The sequence below is a fragment of the Meleagris gallopavo genome, chromosome 1 (assembly GCF_905368555.1).
Source record: "Meleagris gallopavo chromosome 1, MGAL_WU_HG_1.1, whole genome shotgun sequence".
Lineage (NCBI taxonomy): Eukaryota > Metazoa > Chordata > Aves > Galliformes > Phasianidae > Meleagris > Meleagris gallopavo.
This window is the reverse complement of record NC_139404.1, coordinates 69,447,019-69,469,281: the sequence shown is the minus strand read 5'-3', so window position 1 is coordinate 69,469,281 and position 22,263 is coordinate 69,447,019. Positions and strand designations below refer to the sequence as shown.

General features: G+C 40.1%; 1 protein-coding gene across 1 annotated transcript in view; it reads left to right on the top strand.

Moving 5' to 3' along the window:
* Positions 1-13,613: 13,613 nt before the first annotated feature.
* Positions 13,614-22,263, top strand: part of PHF21B (PHD finger protein 21B) — a 158,984-nt gene continuing 150,334 nt past the window's right edge. Inside the window, exons 1-2 of the mRNA XM_085232894.1 lie at positions 13,614-13,857; positions 14,689-14,754. Coding sequence (XP_085089020.1) covers positions 13,804-13,857; positions 14,689-14,754 — 120 coding nt within the window. The 5' untranslated portion in view covers positions 13,614-13,803. The remainder of the gene's footprint in view (positions 13,858-14,688; positions 14,755-22,263) is intronic.

Below are 22,263 nucleotides of genomic sequence, written 5' to 3'. Positions count from 1 at the left end.
GATAGAAAAATATTGCTAGTGGCAAATCTACTTTGTATTTTCCTATCACTTCAGAGCAGATGAGTGTGGAATGCATTTAGAAAGGTAAGTCATGTGTTTCAGCACCTAACATTAATAACAAAAAAGATTAGCACAAAGTATTGTATCACTAACACTGCAACAAATCAATAGAAGTTGAGAAATGAATGAGAGGAGTAGACACAAACAGGTTCATTTCCATTCCCAAAGAACCAAGTGAGAGAACAATCGGATCCCAAGCACTCTTGTTTGTCGTTTAACTTGGGAAGCCTTCAGGAACAGCAGTCAGCAGTACCAGAAAAGACCTCTCTAAGTTGTGTTATTTTGCTCCAAATTATTTTTCATAACTCTCTTTTAATTTTTGTAATCCTGTACTTGCCTAGCAATGCAAATCAGCTGAGGGTGAGATGTAGGACCGTAATGGAACAGAGGATGGAACTTGCTGACACAGAAAGCAGTATTGCTGAGCCAGGGCACTCAGATGTTATGAGTCAGCCTGTTCCTACCTAATCATGAGACTGAATAAAAAAGTAATGAGATGCTCTCTAAGTAAATTTGGGCTTCCTTTTGCTAACTTTCTGATTCTGATTTTGTCATATGCCTGGGCTATGCTTCCAAGTTTTTCCTTGTAAATAAAAGGACAAAAAGTAGATTTAAGACCACAATAAAGTACATTAAAAAAAAATAAAAAAGCCACATGCTAATCTTAGAATAATAAGCAAAACGAAAAGGAAAAAAAGGGGTTTCTGCAGAGATATAAGCAGAGTAAAACAGACATTACAGAATGTTGTCGTGTGAATTGCTTGGCATCCTTACACAACTCACCTAGTATTTAACTGGGACAAGGCCAGGGAAGCTGACATTTAGCCCAGAAAAAGACAGGAGAAGCATTTAGACTGGGAATTTGCAGTGGAAAATACACAAGAAGTATCAGCACATTGGTATCAGCTTTTTGCCCAACTTGGGTAAACTGCAGCTCAGAGATTTGCATCAAGAAGGTTGTGTGTACTTCAATCTGTATGTTCTTATGTACGCTGCATGGTCCTGGCTGGGGACAGTATACTCCCATAGAAGACACATCTATATCTAAGACTTACAAAGGTACTCAAGGCTTTTTTATGTTTACCTGGGAAAGGACAATGAACATCCTCATGTATTTACTCCCTGCTTTATTTTGACAGCCCTGGTGACTTTCAAAAGCTTTTTGTCTCATCAGCCTTTGAGTGAGGTGAGAGCATCTGAATACCCTAGCAGAACACTGGTGGTCAAGATAGAAAGACTCATAAACACAAGGGCTTAATCTATTTTTTTTCTGGTGCTCTGTTGTGTTTTGCAGTCATTGCATATCTTTTGTTGCACTTGTGCTTAGTGCAGAGAGAACTATTTAAAGAACCTCCATATGTTTATTTAAAGAAGAGAAGAAAACCTTGAGAATGCAGACATTTTAGTATTCTTCGGAGGTGTTTCCTGTGATTATGTGTTAAGTAAAATACAAGGAAGAATAATGTCACTGGACATGGGGTCTTTGTGGGGTCACAAAAATGGAAAGGTCCAGAGGAGGGCCACTAAGACGATCAGAGGGCTGGAACACCTCTCCTAAGAAGAAAGGTTGAGGGAACTGGGCTTGTTTAGCTTGGAGAAGAGAAGGCTCTGGGGAGACCTCATTGTGGCCTTCCAGTACTTGAAGGAAGCGTATAAACAGGAGGGGGAACGGCTGTTTACAAGGGTTGATAGTGATAGGACAAGGGGGAATAAGGGGGAATGGTTTTAAAACTGAGACAGAGGAGGCTTAGGTTAGACATTAGGAAGAAGTTTTTCACTCAGAGGGTGGTGACACTGGAACAGGTTGCCCAAGGGGGTTGTGGATGCCCCATCCCTGGAGTCATTCAAGGCCAGGCTGGATGTGGCTCTGGGCAGCCTGGTCTGGTGGTTGGTGATCCTGCACATAGCAGGGGGGGTTGAAACTAGATGATATTTGAGGTCCTTTTCAACACAGGCCATTCTATGAATCTATGATTCTATGATTCTATGAAAAAAAATTATTTTATTTTTTTAAGTTCAGAGTGTACAGCTCCTGGATCTGGGGAGGCTATGTTTGCATTGCTGCAATACCAGGAGATAATTAGTACATCCCCTGCTTCTGAGAATGAGTGCATGGACTGCATGTACAATATCCTGTTGCTCGGTGCTTCTCATTTGGCTTTCTCAGACTCCCTATTTTGAAGATGATACTCCCAGAGCCTTTCTGTGGTGCTGTGCAGCGTTACTTTCAAGTGATATTAACAGGGATGATATTGATCTGAATATATTCCCAGAGTGATCCTTGGAGCAAAATTTGTTGAACGAGTGTTATTTACAAATTCACCCCAACGTACAAAAGAAATTCAATTCTTTTTTCAAAGCAGAGTGATAAAAGGATTCTGGCAGTGGGATCAGCCTTGCAAATCAGAGCAAGGCTGTAAGTGCAGGACAGCCATACCAACAACAAAATTGAAAGAGGAGGTGGGGAGGTAGATAGAAAACGAAATACAATATCTAGGAGAATCCTGTAATTAAAATCAGATAGAATATTCGTGCTTTGCAAATGATACAAACTGAGACAGTTTTAAAAAGCTATTACTAGTACTCTACTATGGGAGTTCAATGTATTTTCTGCCCTAAGGCTCTGTTCAGCAGAAATGTTAAGCAGGACTTCTCTGTACAGGAGCCTGAATACAGTAGAATGGGCTTCTTCATCTTTTCATCCTATTCAGCAGAAATTTGACTGTCCCATGAAAATGTTTCGCAGTACTGCTGGGAACTTTTGCACAGAGCCAAAGAGAGGTGAAGCCTTCATTATACTACCCCTCTCAATCCCCGCCGGATCACTGTCTATTCATTTCACTACAAAGCCCTGTTGCATCCTGCCACAGAAATTAATTTAATATTTTCATCTGAAGTGAAAGTGGCATTGAATGAAATCACCAGCAGTGCACGGGAAAAAAAGCCTAGAGAATACATTTACAGGCGCTTTGCGCAAGAGCAAAATATGGCATCAGGCAGCTACAACAATTGGGATGAAGCCAAGATGACAGGTGTCAGTGTGCTTTTTCTTCACTGACCATGAGAAGAAGACAGAGATCAGAAAGTCTGAGGTCCCTGCCAGAACCAGGTCTGGTTCCTTTGGTAGCAGGACAAGCATAAAATTTCCCCCATGGCAGATGATTCATTTGGTAGATGGAAGACCCTAGTGGCAAGCATACCTCTGCCATAAACAACATGGTTGCAGTATGAGTAGGTTTGGTCTGATACTTGGTTATTCTCTCCTATCTTTCCCTGCTAAAGAGCTTAAAGAAAAGATTTTTCGGGCTGCCCAAGACATTTAAACTCATAACTATTGTTGGAAAGAGGCCTTAAAATCTCCTTGGCAGGCTGGGAAACCTCAGGCATAGTGTGAGACATTCTTTGTATTACTGTGATTTTCAGCCAGGCTTATGTATCTGCCCAAGTTTTCCCATGTGCTAATGGGAGCTGAACCTGTTCGGAAAGCATTTTGTAGAAACAGTTGGCTCATTACCTCCTGCCTGGAAAGGAGGTCAAGGCACACTCTGGAGAGTGATGCTGGAAGGTATGGACTGCTCGTTCCTGGGAAAGGAGAAAGATCAACTGAAAGTGAGGAGAGAACTTCAACAGCCTGTTGATTTCTTCACTAATATGAAACTTCTGGGAGCATATGATAGTCAGCAGAAGTAGGATTCTTTTCTCAAAGGTGATTTGAAGCGCAAAGCTCACTGAAGGTCAATGGGACTCAAGTGTGAACGTACACATCCTGAAAAGGATGGAGCATCCTAAGTTCAAGTTACTTGGAAGATGTAAATTCCTTTTCTAAATCCTTCAAACTTTTTTTTTTTCTGCTTTACCAACTATATGCCCATATTTTTATGCCTGTAGATTAATTTAGAAAAAAAATTGCTAGAGAATATTACTGCACTTTATTTTCAGGTGTGTAACTTCATATGCCTCGAAGTGACTTGATCCCTGCTTGCCCACCCCCACCCCTAAAAGCCCTCATTTCAATATGAGAAGTGACCAGAATTTGCTGATCAAATTTTAACGTATTTCTTGAGCCTCAAGGTCACGGGAGGGATTTTCAGAAGTGCTCAGCACTAGCATTATTATACCTCATTTGAATTTTACCCTTCACTTCAAAGTTAGTGATGCTAGCTCAGTATGAGAGCTTTTGAAAATCACACTGCATTGATTTAAATCTCTCAGCCAGTGATTATACTTTGCACTGACACCACAGGAGTAAATCAGGGGTGTGTTACAATCTCAGGACTTGCTTCAGCAGTTCAGCCCAGGCACATCTTTTCAGAGAAAGATGCTAGACATACTTTCTGCCCTGGTTACACTGTACAACTCCTTGACATAGCAGTAGTCTCTTTCAGAAAGAATGTTTTCTTGACCACCTTTTCCCAAATGCCTGGTTGCTTTATAATATAAAAACAGTAATAGGGGTTTAGTTTTCTTAGTTTTACACTACATAGAGTTGTCAACATGAGTATTAAAGTTTATTTAGTGACATTCAAAATGCTGTTCTTTCTAAACAAAGAAATCAAGAGAGAAAATAATTTAATTTAATTCTTCCCAGTGAAAATGAATACCAAAATCTCCAGTGAGTAATCTTGCTTCCAAAAAGTAGCTCATTTACTTTACCAACCACTGTAGAGTATGTGACATATGAGAAGTGGCACAAAATAGCCTAAATGTGATATTTATAATAACAAGAAATCGGATAAAGAATGGAATTGACCTTACCTCTTTGCCTCCAGATAAAAAATGTGTACTGAGCTTCTGATTTCAGGGGGATGATCAGTATGACTTAAGTCAACTCTTTACGATCATGCCTGAAAAAAACAGAGGAAATTTATTTTTATTATTCTTACCTGGAGATTTAAGTTACACTTATTGATACAGTTATTTTCCATTAAAAAAAAAAAAAAGACAGAATTGTTGAGAACTGCAAATGTGCCATTTTTAAATTTTAATAGATTTTTCTTGCATTAAGTTATCTGCATTTTTCAGAAGTCCTCTTTCATATGAATATATGACAGCACAGGGAGGGACCTTCCAAGGACTGAAGTGAAAGTAAAAGCCCAGTTGTTGAATTAGTAACCCATTGATAGTTTGTCCAGGGCCCTAAAACCAGATGGCATTTTGCATTTAGGTGGCCAAATATTTTCTGCAGTTGTAATCTGGCTTTTTCTTCTGAAGTCAGTAAGTGCTGTGTGCATATCAAACAGAATTTAGTTCTTTCTTGTGATTCAGTGTGTTTGATTGGCTTGATCCTTTGATCCAAATAGAAGACTAGAATGAGATAGGTGGAAAAAATAGGGGGAAATATATGGAGATACAGGAGGGCAGGATGGAAGGCAAAAGAGGAATGTGTTTATAACATATCAGGAGAACAAGGGAGACTGCTATAACTGGAAAAAAGCTTTGAGCTGAAAATGGAAAGAACACCATTTAATTGCAAGTGATGGAGTTGAGACTCCCAGAAGAGCTCCTTCCTCAGGAGAAAAGTCAGAACTTATAGGTGTACAGGCTCCTAACGCCTTTTTAAGTCAAATAAATCTGTGCTTTGCAGGATGAGTCAGATATATAAATGTGTTTGGGATCCAAGTCAGAGATGCAGATATATTTACAAACCTAGTTTTCTGGGCTCTTGAGCCTTATGTGTTGAGTAAATCAGTGTTCCAGAACAGAGAGGTGGTTGATGAACGCAGCAATAGCGAAAACTTCCATAAACCAAATATTGAATACATTTCTAGAGCAAGGAGAAGCGATTTTACTCTTATAATGATACAGTAAGATTCAGGAAAAGCCTCAACATCCTGTCTTCCATTATATTGATACTGTACCTTCTGCAGTTTTTGATGTTATCCTTCTCTTGCTAAGAAAGCCATGAGAGTGTACTTATACCTACTATCTGCACGTCTTCACTGATATTAAGCATATTTCTGAGGCTGTGTAAATCCTTTCTGTTGATGAAGGAGAAGGAAAGCAGGAAATAAATATATTCAGAAAAATCTTGATATTTCTCTAAAGTATGAGGACTGCTCCGAAAGTAATGCCTCCTATTTTATTACGTTGGTCCACAACACCAGAGGCAGATGTTGGAAGCACTACAGTAGAGTCTGAACCTTCCCACCAATACTGTTACATTTTGTTGCCGTGCAACAGATGGGAGCAGAGGGGCATTCTGACAAAATGATGTCTGACATGGAAGTGTATATGAAGCAAAGGTGTGTCGTTGAATTCCTCCATGAAGAAAAAATGGCATTCAATGACATACATCAACACTTGCTGAACATTTATGGAAACCAACCAGTGTATGTGAGCATAGTGAGGCAGTGGGTTATGTATTTCAGAGGTGACAACAGTGATGTGAAAGACAAGCCCTGTTCTGGATGGCCATTCACAGCTGTCACACAAAGAAATTAAGAGCATCTTGACCATCTCATCCACATCAATCAGCCACTGCTGGTAACTGTGTTGAAAAATACTGCTTTGTAGCTGAGAATTTGTTCTAACAAATAGTGTTATTGTGCTCTTCATATCCGATGTAGTTTCCATGGAAATAAATAAGAAGCATTACATTTGGAGTGACCTACTCATTTTAGATTTCTTCAAGTTGTGCTACTTTTTGAATTATTACAAAGAAAATACGTGCGTGCTATCAGAGGGATAAATGTATATTGGTCCAGAAAAGGTCTCAGAAGGTTGCTTGTCTATTCAGTTCTTCCAAGAGAGTATCAAACTGTACTCCTGTCCTTTTTGTAGGTTATTTAACCTCTTCTTAGAGATTTTCAGTTTGTCTCCAAAAGGAACATATATGATCATCACCTGCTTTCACCTTTAGATGTTTTTTCTGCGTTTAGTCTGAATCTTTATTGCTGTAATGTAAATCCATCCAGCTTTCTGTTCTCTTGCTTTTGATGAGATGGAACAGTTATTCCCTTTCTCTTTTATATGGATGAAGACTGTTACAACATCTCTCCACAGCCCTCCTGTTAGCCTAAGTTACGCCAAGCATTTATTTAACTCTTTCCCTTTAGATAAAACATTCTCCAGACCTCTGATTGTTCGTACTAGTGCTCTTTTCTTCTCTCCAATTCAGCCAAGTTTCTGGGAGTGTGGTACTCCAAACTGGACTTAGGAGTCCAGCTAAGGCTTTGCCAGTGCTGAGCGGTGCACAAGGGATCATTTTGTCTACCTTAATGTCTTCACCCTTACTCATAGATCTCAACGCTTATTACAATAAAGTGAAGGTTTTGACTCTTATTAAGCTAGTGATTCATTGTAAACTCAAAACTCTTTCCTGTAGAATCATTATCTAAGCAGCTAGTACCTATCCCTATGTTTGTAAAGTTAACCATATATACCTAAATTTAATCCCTCACAATTGTTCGTATGGAATCACAGATTACTTTTTTAGAGCATTTTTTCCAATTTGTCACAATCATTCTGAACTCTCATTCAAAACACACATTGCCTTCCAAAGCTAAGATTATCTCCAAATTTAATACTCCCCATTTCATCACATAGTTCATAAATGAGAATATCATACAGTCATAAATGACAGTGTGAGAAATCTGGCAAGATTCTGATTTGCTGCTTCTTTTCCCTTCAACCTTTAGAGTAATAAATGTTATTTGGAGTCAAAGATTTTCTAGCAGGAGACAGGAAAGAGAGTAGGTGGAAGGATTTGTCTGTATTGACAGAAGATCACTAGATGTCAGACTGCCATTGGAGACATGCTGAAGAATCTTAAATTGTTGCCTCATCTGCAGGCACCTGATGTTGCTGTACCATTGTATTTCCAGAACAATCTGAGTGAGCAGGATCAGACTGGATAAAGTTATGTGAGTTGAGCAACAAGGGAAATGAAAGAGTGATGGAAAAAAAAAGAGACAAAGAAAACAAGATGAGGAAGATAGTTGCACATGGAGAATAATAGCCTGAGGAATTCCAGTTAAGTGAGGGCTGCCAAAGTTCAGCCACAGTCTTTGTCTCGATATGTAGGGTAAGCTCTTTTTTCCCCACAGCGGATCTCCAAAGGGATTAAAATGCCTTCTGATATTGCTGTTGTCTATTGACACATCACTAATAGTTGGAATCCCCTCTACTTTGGGGTGCATGATGTAGAAGGGATCAAAGGAGAGTAAATTCTGCTCCTATGGCACTGATGGTACTCAGGAAAAGGAAAGGACACAATTTATCTTGCAATTGCATGGAAGAGGTAACATACAAACTCAGGTGAAGGAGTTTTTGGAATTTTGGTAGTCTGGTTAATGAGGATGCCAAAGACTTAGAAATGTGCTGAGAGGATCATGTTTCAGCCACCAGCAAATATTAGACAATGGTATTTCATGATTCTTCATGACCCTCCCCTCTAATAATCAGAGGAAATCATTAATTTCCTGATTCATTTTGCCTTTCCTGAAAGTTTTTCCACCATAGCCAAGAACTAAATACATCTCATTCTCATTGAAACAGACATTGTCTCTAAGCCTCTGTTAACGTGACTTTGTGATGAGGAAAATGTTACTTCCATACAATTCATTCCAGTTCTCTAAAGCATCTTCCCAGTTGAGCTGGAGAGATGGTCTTAAAAGGGGAAGGAACAGATTACAAGATGACAGTATTCAGAAAATACAGGAAAGCTATGTCTCTCAATGTGGCTTCAAGCTCTGCTCTCTTTTCTTACCTGGTCTGTTCCTCTGGTTTGTTACCATTGTCTTACCCCATGTGCATCTTTGCTCCTATTCATCTGAAATAAATAAATAAATAAATAAGTATTATACAGAAGCCAACAACACTTTTGGCAGTAGAGAGATAATATATTTTCACTGTCAAACACACACCTTTACTCCAGGATTGCAGAATATCTCTGAATGTCAAAGTAGCCTTGCAGGTTCTAAATACGATATCCAATGCAAGGAGAAAGGAAGGGTACGATTTCTTCAAGAGTTCTGAAGTTCCAAAATTTATATGAATTATATAATAGTTGTATGAGTTATATAATCACAGAATGGCTTAGGTTGGAAGGGACCTAAAAGATCATCTAGATCCAACTCCCCCAGCCATAGGCAGGGTTGCCAACCACTAGATCAGGCTGCCCAGGACCCCACTCAACCCAGCCTTCAGAGATGAGGCATCCACAACCTCCCTGGGCAACCTGTTCCAGTTCCAGTTTTTTACCCTCTGGGTAAGAAATTTCTAACATCTAACCTAAATCTACCCTCTTTTAGTTTAAAGCCATTTCTCCTTGTCCTTTTACCATCAGACCATGTAAAAAGTTGTACCCTTCCTTCCTGCTTGTAAGCTCCATTCAAGTACTGGAAGGCTGCAATGAGGTCTTCCCAGAGCCTTGTCTTCTTGCAGCTAAACAAGTCCAGCTCAACCTTTCTTCATAGGAGACGCACTCCAGCCCTTTGCGGAACCAGCTCCAACAGCTCTGCATCCTTCCTGTACTGAGGGCCCCAGGCTTGGACACATTATTCCATATGGGGCCTCACAAGGGCAGTTTAGAGGGGGAAAATCACCTCTCTCTACCTCCAACCCCCAAACTGTTTTCCTCAGAACTTCTCTCAATGAGTTCCTCTCCCATTCGATACTCATATCTGGGATTGCCTCAGCCCAGGTGTAACACTTTCCACTTGGCCTTGTTAAACCTCACTGGATTCTCATGTGCCCACTTTTCAAGTCTCCAGGTCCATCTGTATGCTGTCCCTCCCATCTATTACATCAGCTGCACCCCTCAGCTTATTGTCATCAGTATGAGTAATGACAACCTTCCCAAGGTACAACAAAAAACGTGTTCATACGATAAATTATATTACATGTAACATGGCATTTTTTTCCTAGTTAGCACTGACTGTATATTTCCACATTTAAGTAGATCCCTCTGTCACACTGTATACAGTTCCACTTGGTCTCCCATTTCCTTTGCGTTCTCCAACTAAACTGTAAATGTCTCATTTACAGATGCATAGATGGAAGGGAAGCTCACTGAGCTCTAACATCCCTCCAGAAAGAAGGATGACTTTTGCCACTGTAATCTTCGAGTAAATTGCATAAAGCTGTTAACATTTTTATAGGTGACTGCATAATATTATTGCATAAATGAATTTGACAGATTAATGTATTTTACACAACTTCCCTAGGAAATAATATAAGTAGTATCAATAAATGAAAAGCAAAGTACTTCATTATGTTTTATAATTTATAATTTATATTTATATTAAAATCTGTGACCCATCATAGTGTTGTAGACATATAAACCAATTTTGAATGGCAAGCAGGTTGAAATAAATTTCTAAAAACTTTTCTCCTGGCATCTCACTGAAGTGGGAAGGATGACACAATAACTCTTGCCCCTTGGAAGTAATATCATGAATTGCACATTTCTTGAAACTGGACCCTTTTTTTTTTTCTTCTTTTTTTTTGGCAAGAACGCCAATGAATTAACAATACATAAATAAATCTTCCTTGAATAATTTAGTCAGCTTTAGTTGATGGCCTGATTCTAAACTCACAGAAGTTTTGCACTGATATAAGCAAAGGTTACAAAGGTAATGTTCCCAATTTACAAAAACCTTCAGGTCTCATCTGGTATTTATTTACCTTGCAAAGCCTTACTCCTTTGGGTCTAGCACTACAAAACACTTCTGTACAGAAGGCATGAGAAGTTACACTGATTTAACACTGAAATATTAGATATTCATCACTGTCTGTGGGATTCACCTATTTGTCCTTACTCATGCAAGTAGAGTTTGTTTTTTAAAAATCCCCTATGCAGTTAAGCCATTTTTACTGACTGGAAATTAATATTTTCAATGCAGAGAACAATGCACTGACAAAAGAAAATAAACTGCATTAGAAATTATCTTTAGAAAAAGAATGAAAATAACTTATTGGTTTTTACTTGTTCAAGTACTTAGGCAATACTAAACAATTGCTGAAAATATGTCCTGTTACAATAACTGTAATGTAGTCTGTAACCATTACTATTTCACTACTAGCTTAAGTAAGGTTGCTGTTATTGCTGTTGTTGCTTATATATATATACAGCTTATTTAATCACGAGGTTAATAGAAATCTTCTGCTTAATTTAAGCTTTATTCCTCATTTCTTCATGTTGTTGTGAATCTTTGTATCATTTATGTAGTGAGGAAGTAGCTTGGGATGTGAATGCGAGGAGGTAGTCATCATCTGTAATGCAACTTGTCTCTTTCTAGCTGAAAGACTTTTTCTGGAGTTCCTGCTTTTGGGAGTTTGTTGCCTCTGGTTAGTGAAGAAGGAAGTCCTAACTTGACACTTTGAAATCAGGAGTTTTACTTATGATCTTGATCAACGTAGGAGTTTCTTCAAAGCTAAGCATTAAAACCCTGAAAATCATTATGATTTTGATTTTTTTTTTTTTTTTTTTTTAATACTGACTGTTGGATTTGCCTTTTAATCTTGAGATATTATTGCTTCTTTTCACCACTTCCTCATACAGCGGACTCCTCTTCCAGGTGACTAGTGATAGAACCAGAGGTAATAGCTTCAGGTTGCACCAGAGGAGATTCTGGTTGTAAGTTGGGAAAAATGTATTCTTTGAAAGAGTAGCTAAGCTTTGGAACAGGCTGCCTACGGAAGTGTTGGAGTCACCATCACTAAAGATGTTAAAAAAGTGTGTAGACGTGGCACTGAGGAACGTGGATTAGTGGATATGGTGGTGATGGATTGATGGTTGGACTTGATCATCTTTGAGGTCTTTTTAATGGTTTTAAGACTTCAATGATTTTATGATTCTATGATTTAAATGTAAGAAGTTATTAATGTTTGGACAAAATATATCTGAGAAGTTTAAGGTAAATTGAGTTCAATGTTTTGAACTCCCAGCATGTTATACTCTGGTATAGCTTTAATTACAGTATATTTGATGTAAGTTTGGTGTGCATAGGTGTCTTTAATTAGTACTGACATTAATTTGTTATTAAAATTGGCATCCAGGCACATCTGGAGTGCAGCGGTGTTTTAAATAATTACTAATTATTTAGGGTGAATTTCAACATCATGTTTTCCTGCTGCTTAAATAAAACACCAGCATGCAATCACTGCAGACATGGAGTATCTGCGCATTGAGGCTCTTGTCCCCAGCACTTTGCCATCAACATGCATGTTAAAATGCGCCCTCCATTTTGAGTGTTATCAGTAAAATTATTCTGAGCACTACTTTTGGCTTCCAACCCCACTCCAACAATGCATCAACGAGACAGTAAACCCAATTCTAGGGCTCCAATTACTGCATAAAAAAAATATAAAAATACTGCAGCTACACAGCCAAACACTGACACGCTAAAAATTTATGCTGCTCGCTTAAGACGTACTTAAAAAGTTGTCAGCAGGCTTGATGCTGGGATCTGGTGTTGACCTGAGACTGGGTCATGGATCTGTAGAACAAGGTGGTGTGTACAGATCTGTGGAACAAAGTGACACAGAGGTGATGCACTCCCTTCCACACAGACCCAGATGGCACTTATGGTGCTCAGTGGGTCGGTGGCACGTGTAACTGCTGCACGGCTTGACTGAATTGGGCAGAATATCGTCTAACACTGACCCTTCCACGTCGGTTTAAAGCTTTATTTAGTCGCCGAGCAGAGGCCGTGGTACTACCCCCTGGCAGCAGATCCGCTCCAACACGGGTGGGAGCCTCAGAAGTTGCGTTCCTCTCTCTGTTGCGGTCCCACTGGGACACGGGGCCCGCACTGAGGGGATCCCTCACAGCCGCTTCCAAGGGCTGTCCCGGCGGCTGAGGGAGAGGCGGGGAGCGAGAAAATGGCGGGAGAGAGCGGGGAGAAACGTCCCCCTCCCCAGCAGCGAGAAGCCGCGTACCCCTCAGGCGAGGTGGGCCCTGGGGGACTCCTAGGAAGCGGAGAGGGAAGCTGCCCCACCGAGGGCAGCCCAACCCCTCCCCCCACACGCAGGCCCTCGCACTTTGTTGTCGCCTCGCCCACCGCGGCGACGGCGGCGGCGGAGCGGGCAGAGCGCATGCGCGGTGCTGAAGCCCTCCCCCCTCCCTCCTGTTCCATCCGGGTACCGCCGCATTAGCATGAAGAGCCGCGGCACAACTTTTTTTCCTGAGGCAAAGTGAAATCAAGGCGCGCGCGCGCCGCGAGGAAATATAGTCCCTCCCGTTCTCAGCCCCTCCCCTCCCCATTGGCGGCGGGGCGGCGGGGGGCGGTGGCACGGCGCGGGGCGGGGCCGGGGAGGTGGGAGGAAGGGGGGGGGTGGGGGTCGGGGGGAGCGGGCGGGGGCGGCGGGGGAGGGGCCCCCCTAGTTTGGCGGAAAGTGAGTGATGAGTCTGTGTCCCCAGCAAAGAAGCAACGAACTTGCTTTGCAGCCTGAGTAGTAGTTGTTTCTTTCGGTTGTTGTTGTCGCTTTTTTTTTTTTTAATAGATTTTATTATTATTGAATTTTTTTTTCTTTTTTTCTTTTTTTTTTTCTTTTTTTTGGGGGGGGCGGGGGGAGGGGAGGGTGGCTGCCTGGTTGCAAAAAGAGAGAGAGGAAAAAAAAAAAGCCAAAAAAAAAGAAAGAAAAAAAAAGGAGCCAAAAAAAAAAAAAAGAAAACAACCAAAAAAAAAAAAAAAAAAGCGAGCCAAACAAAACAAAACAACACAAGCAAACCCAACAAACAAACAAAACAACTTCATTCGGAGCTGAAAGTGGCAGGAAAGTGCCCGGCAAGTTGCGGGGATGGAGCTGCACAGCTTGCAAGAGGCGTTAAAAGTGGAAATCCAATGTCATCAGGTAAAAAACGCCACGAGCTGCCCGTGAGCCGCTCCTCGCCCGGCGGCCGGGTCGGGCCGCCCGTGTTGCATGCTGCAGGCAGCGGCGGGGGGCTGCGGGACCGGGGTTGCGGTTGGGGGACCCCCGGCCCCCGCGGCAATGACGAGCAGTCGGGCAAAGTAGTTTGGCGGTTTGTTGGCCCGAGTTGCGGGGTGCTTCGGGGGTTGCGCCGTTGTTGTTTTGTCCTCTCCCTGCGTGCCGTGGAGCCGGAGTTAGCATTGCGGCTGGGGCTCGTGTGAGTGTGTGCGGGTGTGAGCGGGTGTGCGTGTGCGTGTGTGTGCTGGAGAGATTAGGACGAGACTTGAATATTTATGAGCTTTGCTTGAAACTGACTCGCAGTGTTTACTTGCCTCTTTGTTCCTTACCCCCCTCCCTCCCCCGTCCACACAAATACATACATTTAAAAAAATCCATTAAACTTGAAACAGTTTCTAATTCCTCCTTTTTCGGGGGTGATTTTTTTTTTTTTTAATAGAAACTAATTGCACAGATGAAGCAAGATCCACAGGTAAATGCAGATCCTTTTTTTTCTCTTCTTCAGTATTTTATCCCTGCCGTAATCAGCGCAGTTATGCTGGGACAGCAGGATGAGAAACTTTATCAGTAAGAGATCTCATTTTGTAGTCTGTGCTGAGCTTTCTTACTAAGGTTGTGTGTTGTGTGTGTGCATGCTTTTGTACGGCTGCGATGGAACGGTTTTGCCTTTGAACAATTTCTAGATCGCAAGTTTATTCATTACAGGGCTTAGTTTCCACTTTGCCTTTAATATGCGTCTTATTGCCGTTTTTGCAGAACGGGGATCTTAAGAAACAAATCCATGAAAGGCAATCAAGGATAGCAGCTCTTAATGAGAAACAAGTAAGGAACAGATCGATTCAGTTCTGTTTGGTTTTTCTTCTTGTTTGTACGATGCACTTTCTAAACATCCGAAAAGTGTCTGCGTTAGCTGAAAAATACCAACAGGAGCAAATATAGCATCCATTTTCCTAAGCGTAAAGTAAGAAAATGCATGTTTTCAAAATGAGATTAGATTCTTGTATGTCTTGCTGGGGGAAAGGATGATTTTATTACTAGTAGTAAAAAGATAAGCAGTAGTTAAAGCGTAAAAAAAAAAAAAAAAAAAAAAAAAAAAAAAAGAGGCGTCCATTTTGAGTTGGTCGACATGTTTTAGGAATATGGAAAATTCTCCTGTCTTGGGCTACTTTGTGCACTTACGGGTAATGTGCAGAGCAAGAGTTGGGAGCAAGGAGGCTGGAGCCCAGTTTGGGGCCATTTCTGTGTTTGATTACAAAACTGATTGTTATTGATCACTTTATTTTATTTCTTTTCTTCTTCTTTATTTTTTCCTCCCCACTTGCCTTTCTCTTTCCTTGGTCTGATCTGACGTGTTAGCTTTTGATTCGAGTTCACTTAGACACTTTCACTGCCCCCCCCCTTTCCCCCTCCCTCCCCCCCTTTTCAAAAATAGGAATAAAAACAGATTAACCTGTTTCAGCTACTGGGGGAAGAAAAATCCGGAGGAAAGGAACAAAACAAACCGGCAACCTGTCTTCCTGCCTCCCCCCCACCACTCCCCCCTGCCCTCCCCAAACTTTCCGGCCCCCTCGTTGTGCCGAGTGACCCCTGGCGCCGCGGGTTCCCACCCCGCCAGGGAACTTGCTGGGGGCGGCGGGCGTTCAGCACCGCGGACAGCGGCCCCGCCGCCGGGCGCGCGCTCGCGCTTTCACACTCACACTCACATAACTCGTCTCTTCAACCTTCCCCCCACCCTCCCCCTTCCCCCCCAAGCTCTTTCCCCACTTTCAGCACTTCCAATGCTTGAAAGGACACTTGACAAAGGCAATATGAGATCTGTTGGCTTGATCTGCTGGCTTAACCCCCCTAGCCCCCCAGGGGTGAACTTTCCTTCTCCACACCCCCCCACCCCCCCTCGGCCCTCCCGGCTCTCCTCCCGGCTCCCCTGGCTCGGCGCGGCTGTGCTGAGCTCCTCGAGGAGCTCAGGGCCAGCTCCCCTCCCCATCCCTCGTCTCCCGGTGGCGGGAGGGAGCGAACGTCGTTCCTCCGGAATGCAGCAGCTCTTTCAGCACCACGGCTGCGGACAGCGCCCGAGGGGGGAGCCTTCCCGGCAGGGGGCTGAGGGAGGGGGCACGTGTGCGACCTCACGGGCTTTTTCTTTTCTTTCTTTCCTTGTTTATCTTTCTTTCTTTCTCTCTTTCTTTCTCTCTTTCTCTCCTTCTCTCTTTCTTTTTCTCTCCTTCTCTCTTTCTTTTTCTTTTTTTTCTCTTTCTCTCTTTCTTTCTCTCTCTTTTTCTTTCTTTTCTTCTCCCCCCTTCCCCCCCCTAACTCCCCCCTCGTTATGTTTTTTTTTTGTTTTTGTTTTTGTTTTTTTTTCCTCCTGGAGTTTTTCTTAAAGTTGCAAAGTGATCCACGGGTATCTAATCCATGCCCATAGGTGATGGTGATTATATGACACCCTTTTCCTCCCAGTTTATTGTAATCAGAATTTGTCAGCACTCTCAATTTGGTAGTGGAAGCTTCCATTTTGTGAGGAAGGGGTGTTGGTTTCTTCTAACATGGAGAAAAGTCTGCAGAGTTTGAAGGTGGGGGATGGGGCCCCATTCATGCTGAACATTACCATTTTGATTGCTTTGATGCCATTTTTGGAGGGGGGAGGGGATAGAATACCCTACTCAGCAGAGCACAAAGATGTTTAATCACTGTATAGAATCAAATCAGATACTTTCTTTTTAAAAGCAAATCTGACACTACATGATAGCTAAGGGCTGTTAGTCTTTTTTTTTTTTTTTTTTTTTTTTTTGGCAGTGTAAAACAGTGAGTTGTTGACTCTAATACAACTATACTGAGTAGAAGATTTTTTCTAAACAAGGTAACAGTCTTTACTGCAACAATGCATCTTTATGTGTTCTTTCTTCAATATGGAAATAGTTTTACTGTTCTAAGTGGGTATTTAGAACATACATTTGATCATTTTCCCCTGTATTGTAGCAACTGTTTCAAGGCTGTTTAAATTTTTATGATGATAGTAAATGAGAAGCTATTTATTATGTGTCATGTTGGAATTTAGATAAGGCAGAGAGACACATTTGAAAATACAGCTTGAATGTTCTGATTCAGCTTGGTGAAAGGTTTTTGCTAAGCTTGCACAATCTATTTATACTTAATCCAAACTAACTAGTAAACAATTGCTATATATTTATGACTTGACTTTCTCATAGCCTTATAAATAAATCAATAATCTATGTAGTAATTAAACATAAAATACTGAAATTCTATAAACAGCAGATTTGACCTAGCAGGAAACATGCTATGTTTAGGCAAACCCCTAGTTTTAGATTTCTTTGACCGATTTCAGTATCTTGTGCAACAAGAGCTTATAAATAGAGCCTTGCTGGTGACGTGATGTTCTCTTGCTCCAGACTGCCACCTCTGGAGGTCTAAAATGGAATCTTTCTTAGCTCACAAGTGAAATGAGTTTGGAGATCTTAGCTTTCAACCAAATCACAAAACCATCATGTAACTTTGCAGATTTGGTATAATTAGTAGTTTCTTCTTGGGTACTGGCTCACAAATGAACTGTTAATCCTTGAGGGTCTGAAGGACTGAGACAACAAATTGGCTACTATTGGAACTGTTTAGCAGATTTAGGCTCACAGATTTGTGGGTGTCAAAGCACTAAGGTAACTTGAAGAAGCCTGTGTAAGGAGAGAGGCTGCTTTTACGTATGTGTTTATATTCCTTCCCTTCTTGCCCCACCCTTTTCTTTCTTCCCCCCAGTTTGTTTAGGCACAATTAATTCATAACTCAATAATGTATACCTTTGATTGTGCATGCGCTGAATACAAAAGATTCTCAAATTACATTTCAATTAAAATGCATGTGTGGATGGTGAAACAGACAGTAAAATGAATGGATGATCGCATCATCCACATCTGTTAGAAATACAGCAGGGCTGAGCATTACCTTTCAGTACCTCTACTTATCAAATTTTCATCGTAGCTGTTAGCATTTGTGGCAGTATTACTTCTCCTTAAATCTTAAATTAAAACCAGAAAGAATTGAATGAGAAAGTCAAATTTTGATTCCTGAGGTAAATGTATGAAGTAAACTCATGTGCAGAATTGGTTTTTAAGTTGCAGCCTACTTCAAGATCCCTGACATATCACTTATTTTTTTTTTTTTAATTGTATTTAGAGAAGTATGGGATAAAAATATTTTCAAGGTATTTTGGAACCATTATTTTTATTATTGAAAAGGATTAGCCTAAATCAGTATGTAACTTGGCATCTTACTCAGAAAGACAGAAGTTAGATTTTTGTTCAGAGTCTATTCTTAATATACTATAGTTTTGATGAATTGTAATAGCATTTGAGAGTGGGTTACCTTTTCTTTAACAAGATACGATGTGTGAAGACTCCATTAGTTGGTCCAGTGGTTTTACACCTTCAATCTACAGCACATGCAGAGCAGCAGTAACATTTTTATCTAAATTGTCAAGCAACAAGCATTTATGTGTAAATAAAAGGCTATCATAAGAGCCAGCACTGGTCTTAAAATCACACAAGAGGTGCTCTGCTGCATGCGTTTCTTGCTTTCTTTATGTCCTTACAGAGTCATTAAGTGTCTTTTAATTTTAGAAAGTTGTCTCTTACTAATTAATAGGTCAAGATAAACAAATAAATATACCTTTAACCTCCAGTCGGAAGTTAATTGTTACTGACATAAGTATTAGGTAGGGAGCCAGGTCTTAAAAATTAACAATGAGCGCACATGGGCTACTATATTTTCAACTATGATGAACTCTGAATTCAGTCAGCCTATCCTGGAGCGCAGTAATAAAAATATGTCTTCCTGAAAGACATTATGTGTGTGCCATTCACTTGTGCACTGCCTCATTTCTTTACGATAATTTACTATCTATGCAGAAAATCAACATTAGTTTCAGGCAGACTATCTCAACCTGTGCTAATGCTGGACTGTATTTTTGGGTAGTATATCTGAAATTAAATCACTAACTGTATTTTGCCTGTGGTGATCCCCACGAAGCCTGTTTGTAGAAAGTGTTATACTCTTAAAATTAAAATACAGTTTTTATATGAGTTGTTGGAAAGGAGTTAGCTCAAGATGTCTGATTTTGCTGATGTTGTATCTCTGTTTTGGGGAAAAGGAGGAAGTAGGGTTGTTGTTTTTTGTTGTTTTGTTTTGTTTTTAAATTCATGCTGTGTTGTGTGTGGAAATGGCAGCATTGTTTACATGTGTTAGAGGGGAAATTATTGACATTTACCAAAGCTCAGTATTTCATATGGTTGGGTACCTTCAAGATTGTTGAAATAAAATACGGGTTATAAGCATCAGTGAAAACAGATAAAACCTGAAAGACACTTCCAAATCAAGTTGTGCCTAATGTAAAACTGTCCCAAAACACTCCTATTCATTGTGCCATAAATTCTATCTACATACATTAATCCTAGCAGAATTTAGTTTGAAGGGCCTTACTGACCCCTGCCGATGCTGAGAGAGGCAATGTGAGGAGCCCCCAGGTGAAATATTCAATTCTTCAATCACAAGTATTAGACGTAGGCAGTTCTTCTGCACGTTGAGGTCCTTCTAACTTTGCAAGGAAACCCAAACAACTTCAGAATCTAACACTCTATCAAAGTAAGTATTAGCTCTGGATTTTGATTCAGAAAGCTTCAGTTCCTTTTGTTTTCTCCCTTCCTCCCTTCCTTCCTTCCTCCCTCCCTTCCTTCCTCACTTTTCTTTCCATCTTTCCTTCTTTCCTCCTAGAACCAACTAGTAATCTACTGATTGCTTTGCCATCTGTTGAAGAAGGCATGAAACTAGGAAAGAATTCACCTTCAGCTCCTGGAGGATAAATGTGGGAATACAGTTAGCATAATGGCAAACTTAGCATTCTGTTTTTGCTTTCACTAATACTATGTTGACATTCCATGTTCACATTGGGTAAAAGGATAATAAATAATAATTTATTAGAGGTGAAGCATGGAAGTATGTATACTTGTGGCTTTCTGCCTTCCATTAGGTTACCTTTCTAAGATTCATGGAAATTGCACATCTATAATGAAAATGTGTACTGGAGGGAGTTAGAATCACCTTTTGTTTGGTAGCTGCTTGACAAGCATGTGAAATGCTATTTTATTCTAGCATTTTTCTTTGAATGTACACTTTTCTGTAGTTGTACAGTATATCACTTGCCATGGCTAAGAGTTGAAAAGTGAACGTTACATTCATTCTAACCATTTTAGAGAGTTTACTTTGATATTTTAGCCACTTAAAACACCTGCTGTCAGAACAGTACAATTGATTTCAATGAACTTTGAATTTCTTCAATAAGATGACTCTTATAATAACTCCAGTAATCCCATGATGCCTCATTAGAGGAGCTGGCTATGATGATTATCCCTGTGATTTAGCAATTTTTTTCCTTATAATGCCTTTGTCTATTCAGAAAAAGGAATTATGGCAACAATACCTTCTTATTTCACTTCTGATTTTACACTAAAAGTATTTGCTACCTGTTACACACTGTAAAGTATTACTTGTAGCAAGCAGGTATTTGTTCAGATGTACAAGATACGTTGGTAGGCAGACCTTTTCAAAGAAACTTTAGTTCTATGTAGGAATTCTGTATTGAAGTTAGAATTTGTTTTAATTTTCTAGTAGATACTTGGACAGTTAAAATATATATGTCCAAGGGAGTCTTTGTCTAGAGCTCTGGTTTAATGGGAAAAATTCTCAACTTGTTCATGCCTTGTGTACAGCTGATCCAGAACAGTGTCATCATGTTGGATATTTCTATCAGTTCACTTTGTTTCAGTATCTAGCCCACTGACTCCTTCTGTTTGTGGAATAGAAGCAGAATATGGCTCCAAATGTCTCCTCTACGTATCGTGATGCTAGAGAAGGTTTTTTGAATCACATTTCCAATAGGATACTGCTATCAATCTAAACACTTCTGCTATGTTCAAGTAGAGAAAATCCTTTTTCATCTCATTCCAGATTTGATTTTCAAGTTGAAAGCGTGAAGGCATATAAAAGCATGTTAATACAGAGTTACTTTTAACTTTTCCTTCTAATCCTTTTCTCTTTGTGATCAAAGATAAAAATATGCAGTATTTTTTTACTTGATTATAAAATGATACCTCGCTTTCCCCTCCACCCCTAAAACAAAATGTAAAGTATCAACACAATTTCTAATCAATAGAGTTAAAAGATAGAAGTTTGCAAATCAATAAGACAAGGCCGTGGTAAATGGTGTATGTGTGACCATGATGTCAAAGAGGGCAATTTGTACATGCACGATAGTTGGAGAGAAGTACAAAAATGGACTGCAAGTTTAAGATAAGAACAAAGAAGAACAAAAAAAGAATTGGACTAATTGAAATGCAAATTTGTCTTTCTGCCATTAAAGTAGACTGTTATTTCAGCCTAACAGGATCATATTTGGTCTATCCACTCCTTGTTAAGTGACTTAAAATCACTTCCCCTATATGCACATATATAAATGTACATATATATTTGTTATTATTATTATCATTATTATTATTATTATTCACTTAAGGTTTTGTTACTTTGCTATTTGGAAATGTTTTTCTTGAGCTAAAATGTACTTCCTTTTGCATGCTTTCTCCCTCTCTCTCTTTTTGAATCAGCTACTTATTGTTATGTAGTAGCAATTTCCAAGTGTCATGTGAAATTGCTGATGCGGCTTAGTTCTAGCTACAACCTGCGACTGCCAATAGTAAGCATCTATTGAAATCTAATATGTACTGCAGGGTTCTTTTGCACATGTACAAGCAGACCCTTATACAGAAACAGTGGAAAAAATAGGAAAATGTAATTATTATTATTATTTTTTTTAACCTGTGGAGGGGTTAGTGTATGCCTGAGTTTGAAGTATGAAGTAACTCATTTGACTGAATGGAAGTGAACCAGAGAACTTGCTCTAAATGCGACTGCAGTAAAATCAAAACAAGAAGTATTTGGAACTCTGTAGATATGATGTGTGGTATTAATTAGGGTTTTTGTGAGGCAGTCTTATTTTCAGAGTTGGATTTTAGCCCTAAGAGCTTGGGCATTGAGGCTGTGGTAAGAACAGTGCATTCATCTGAAAATTTGTCTGATTGCTTACATTTCATGAAGAGAAGGATATAATTGGTCTTGAAACATAAATTAAATCTATACAGTATTTAAGTTGTTTGCCTTTCCACATTGATTTAACTTGGTCTTGGAGGTACTTTATGATGTAGCTTGCTTCTTAGCCAGTGAGAAGGAATGGAATAGCCTTTCTGAGCAAACTCAGGTATTGTTGACAAATCTTATACAGTT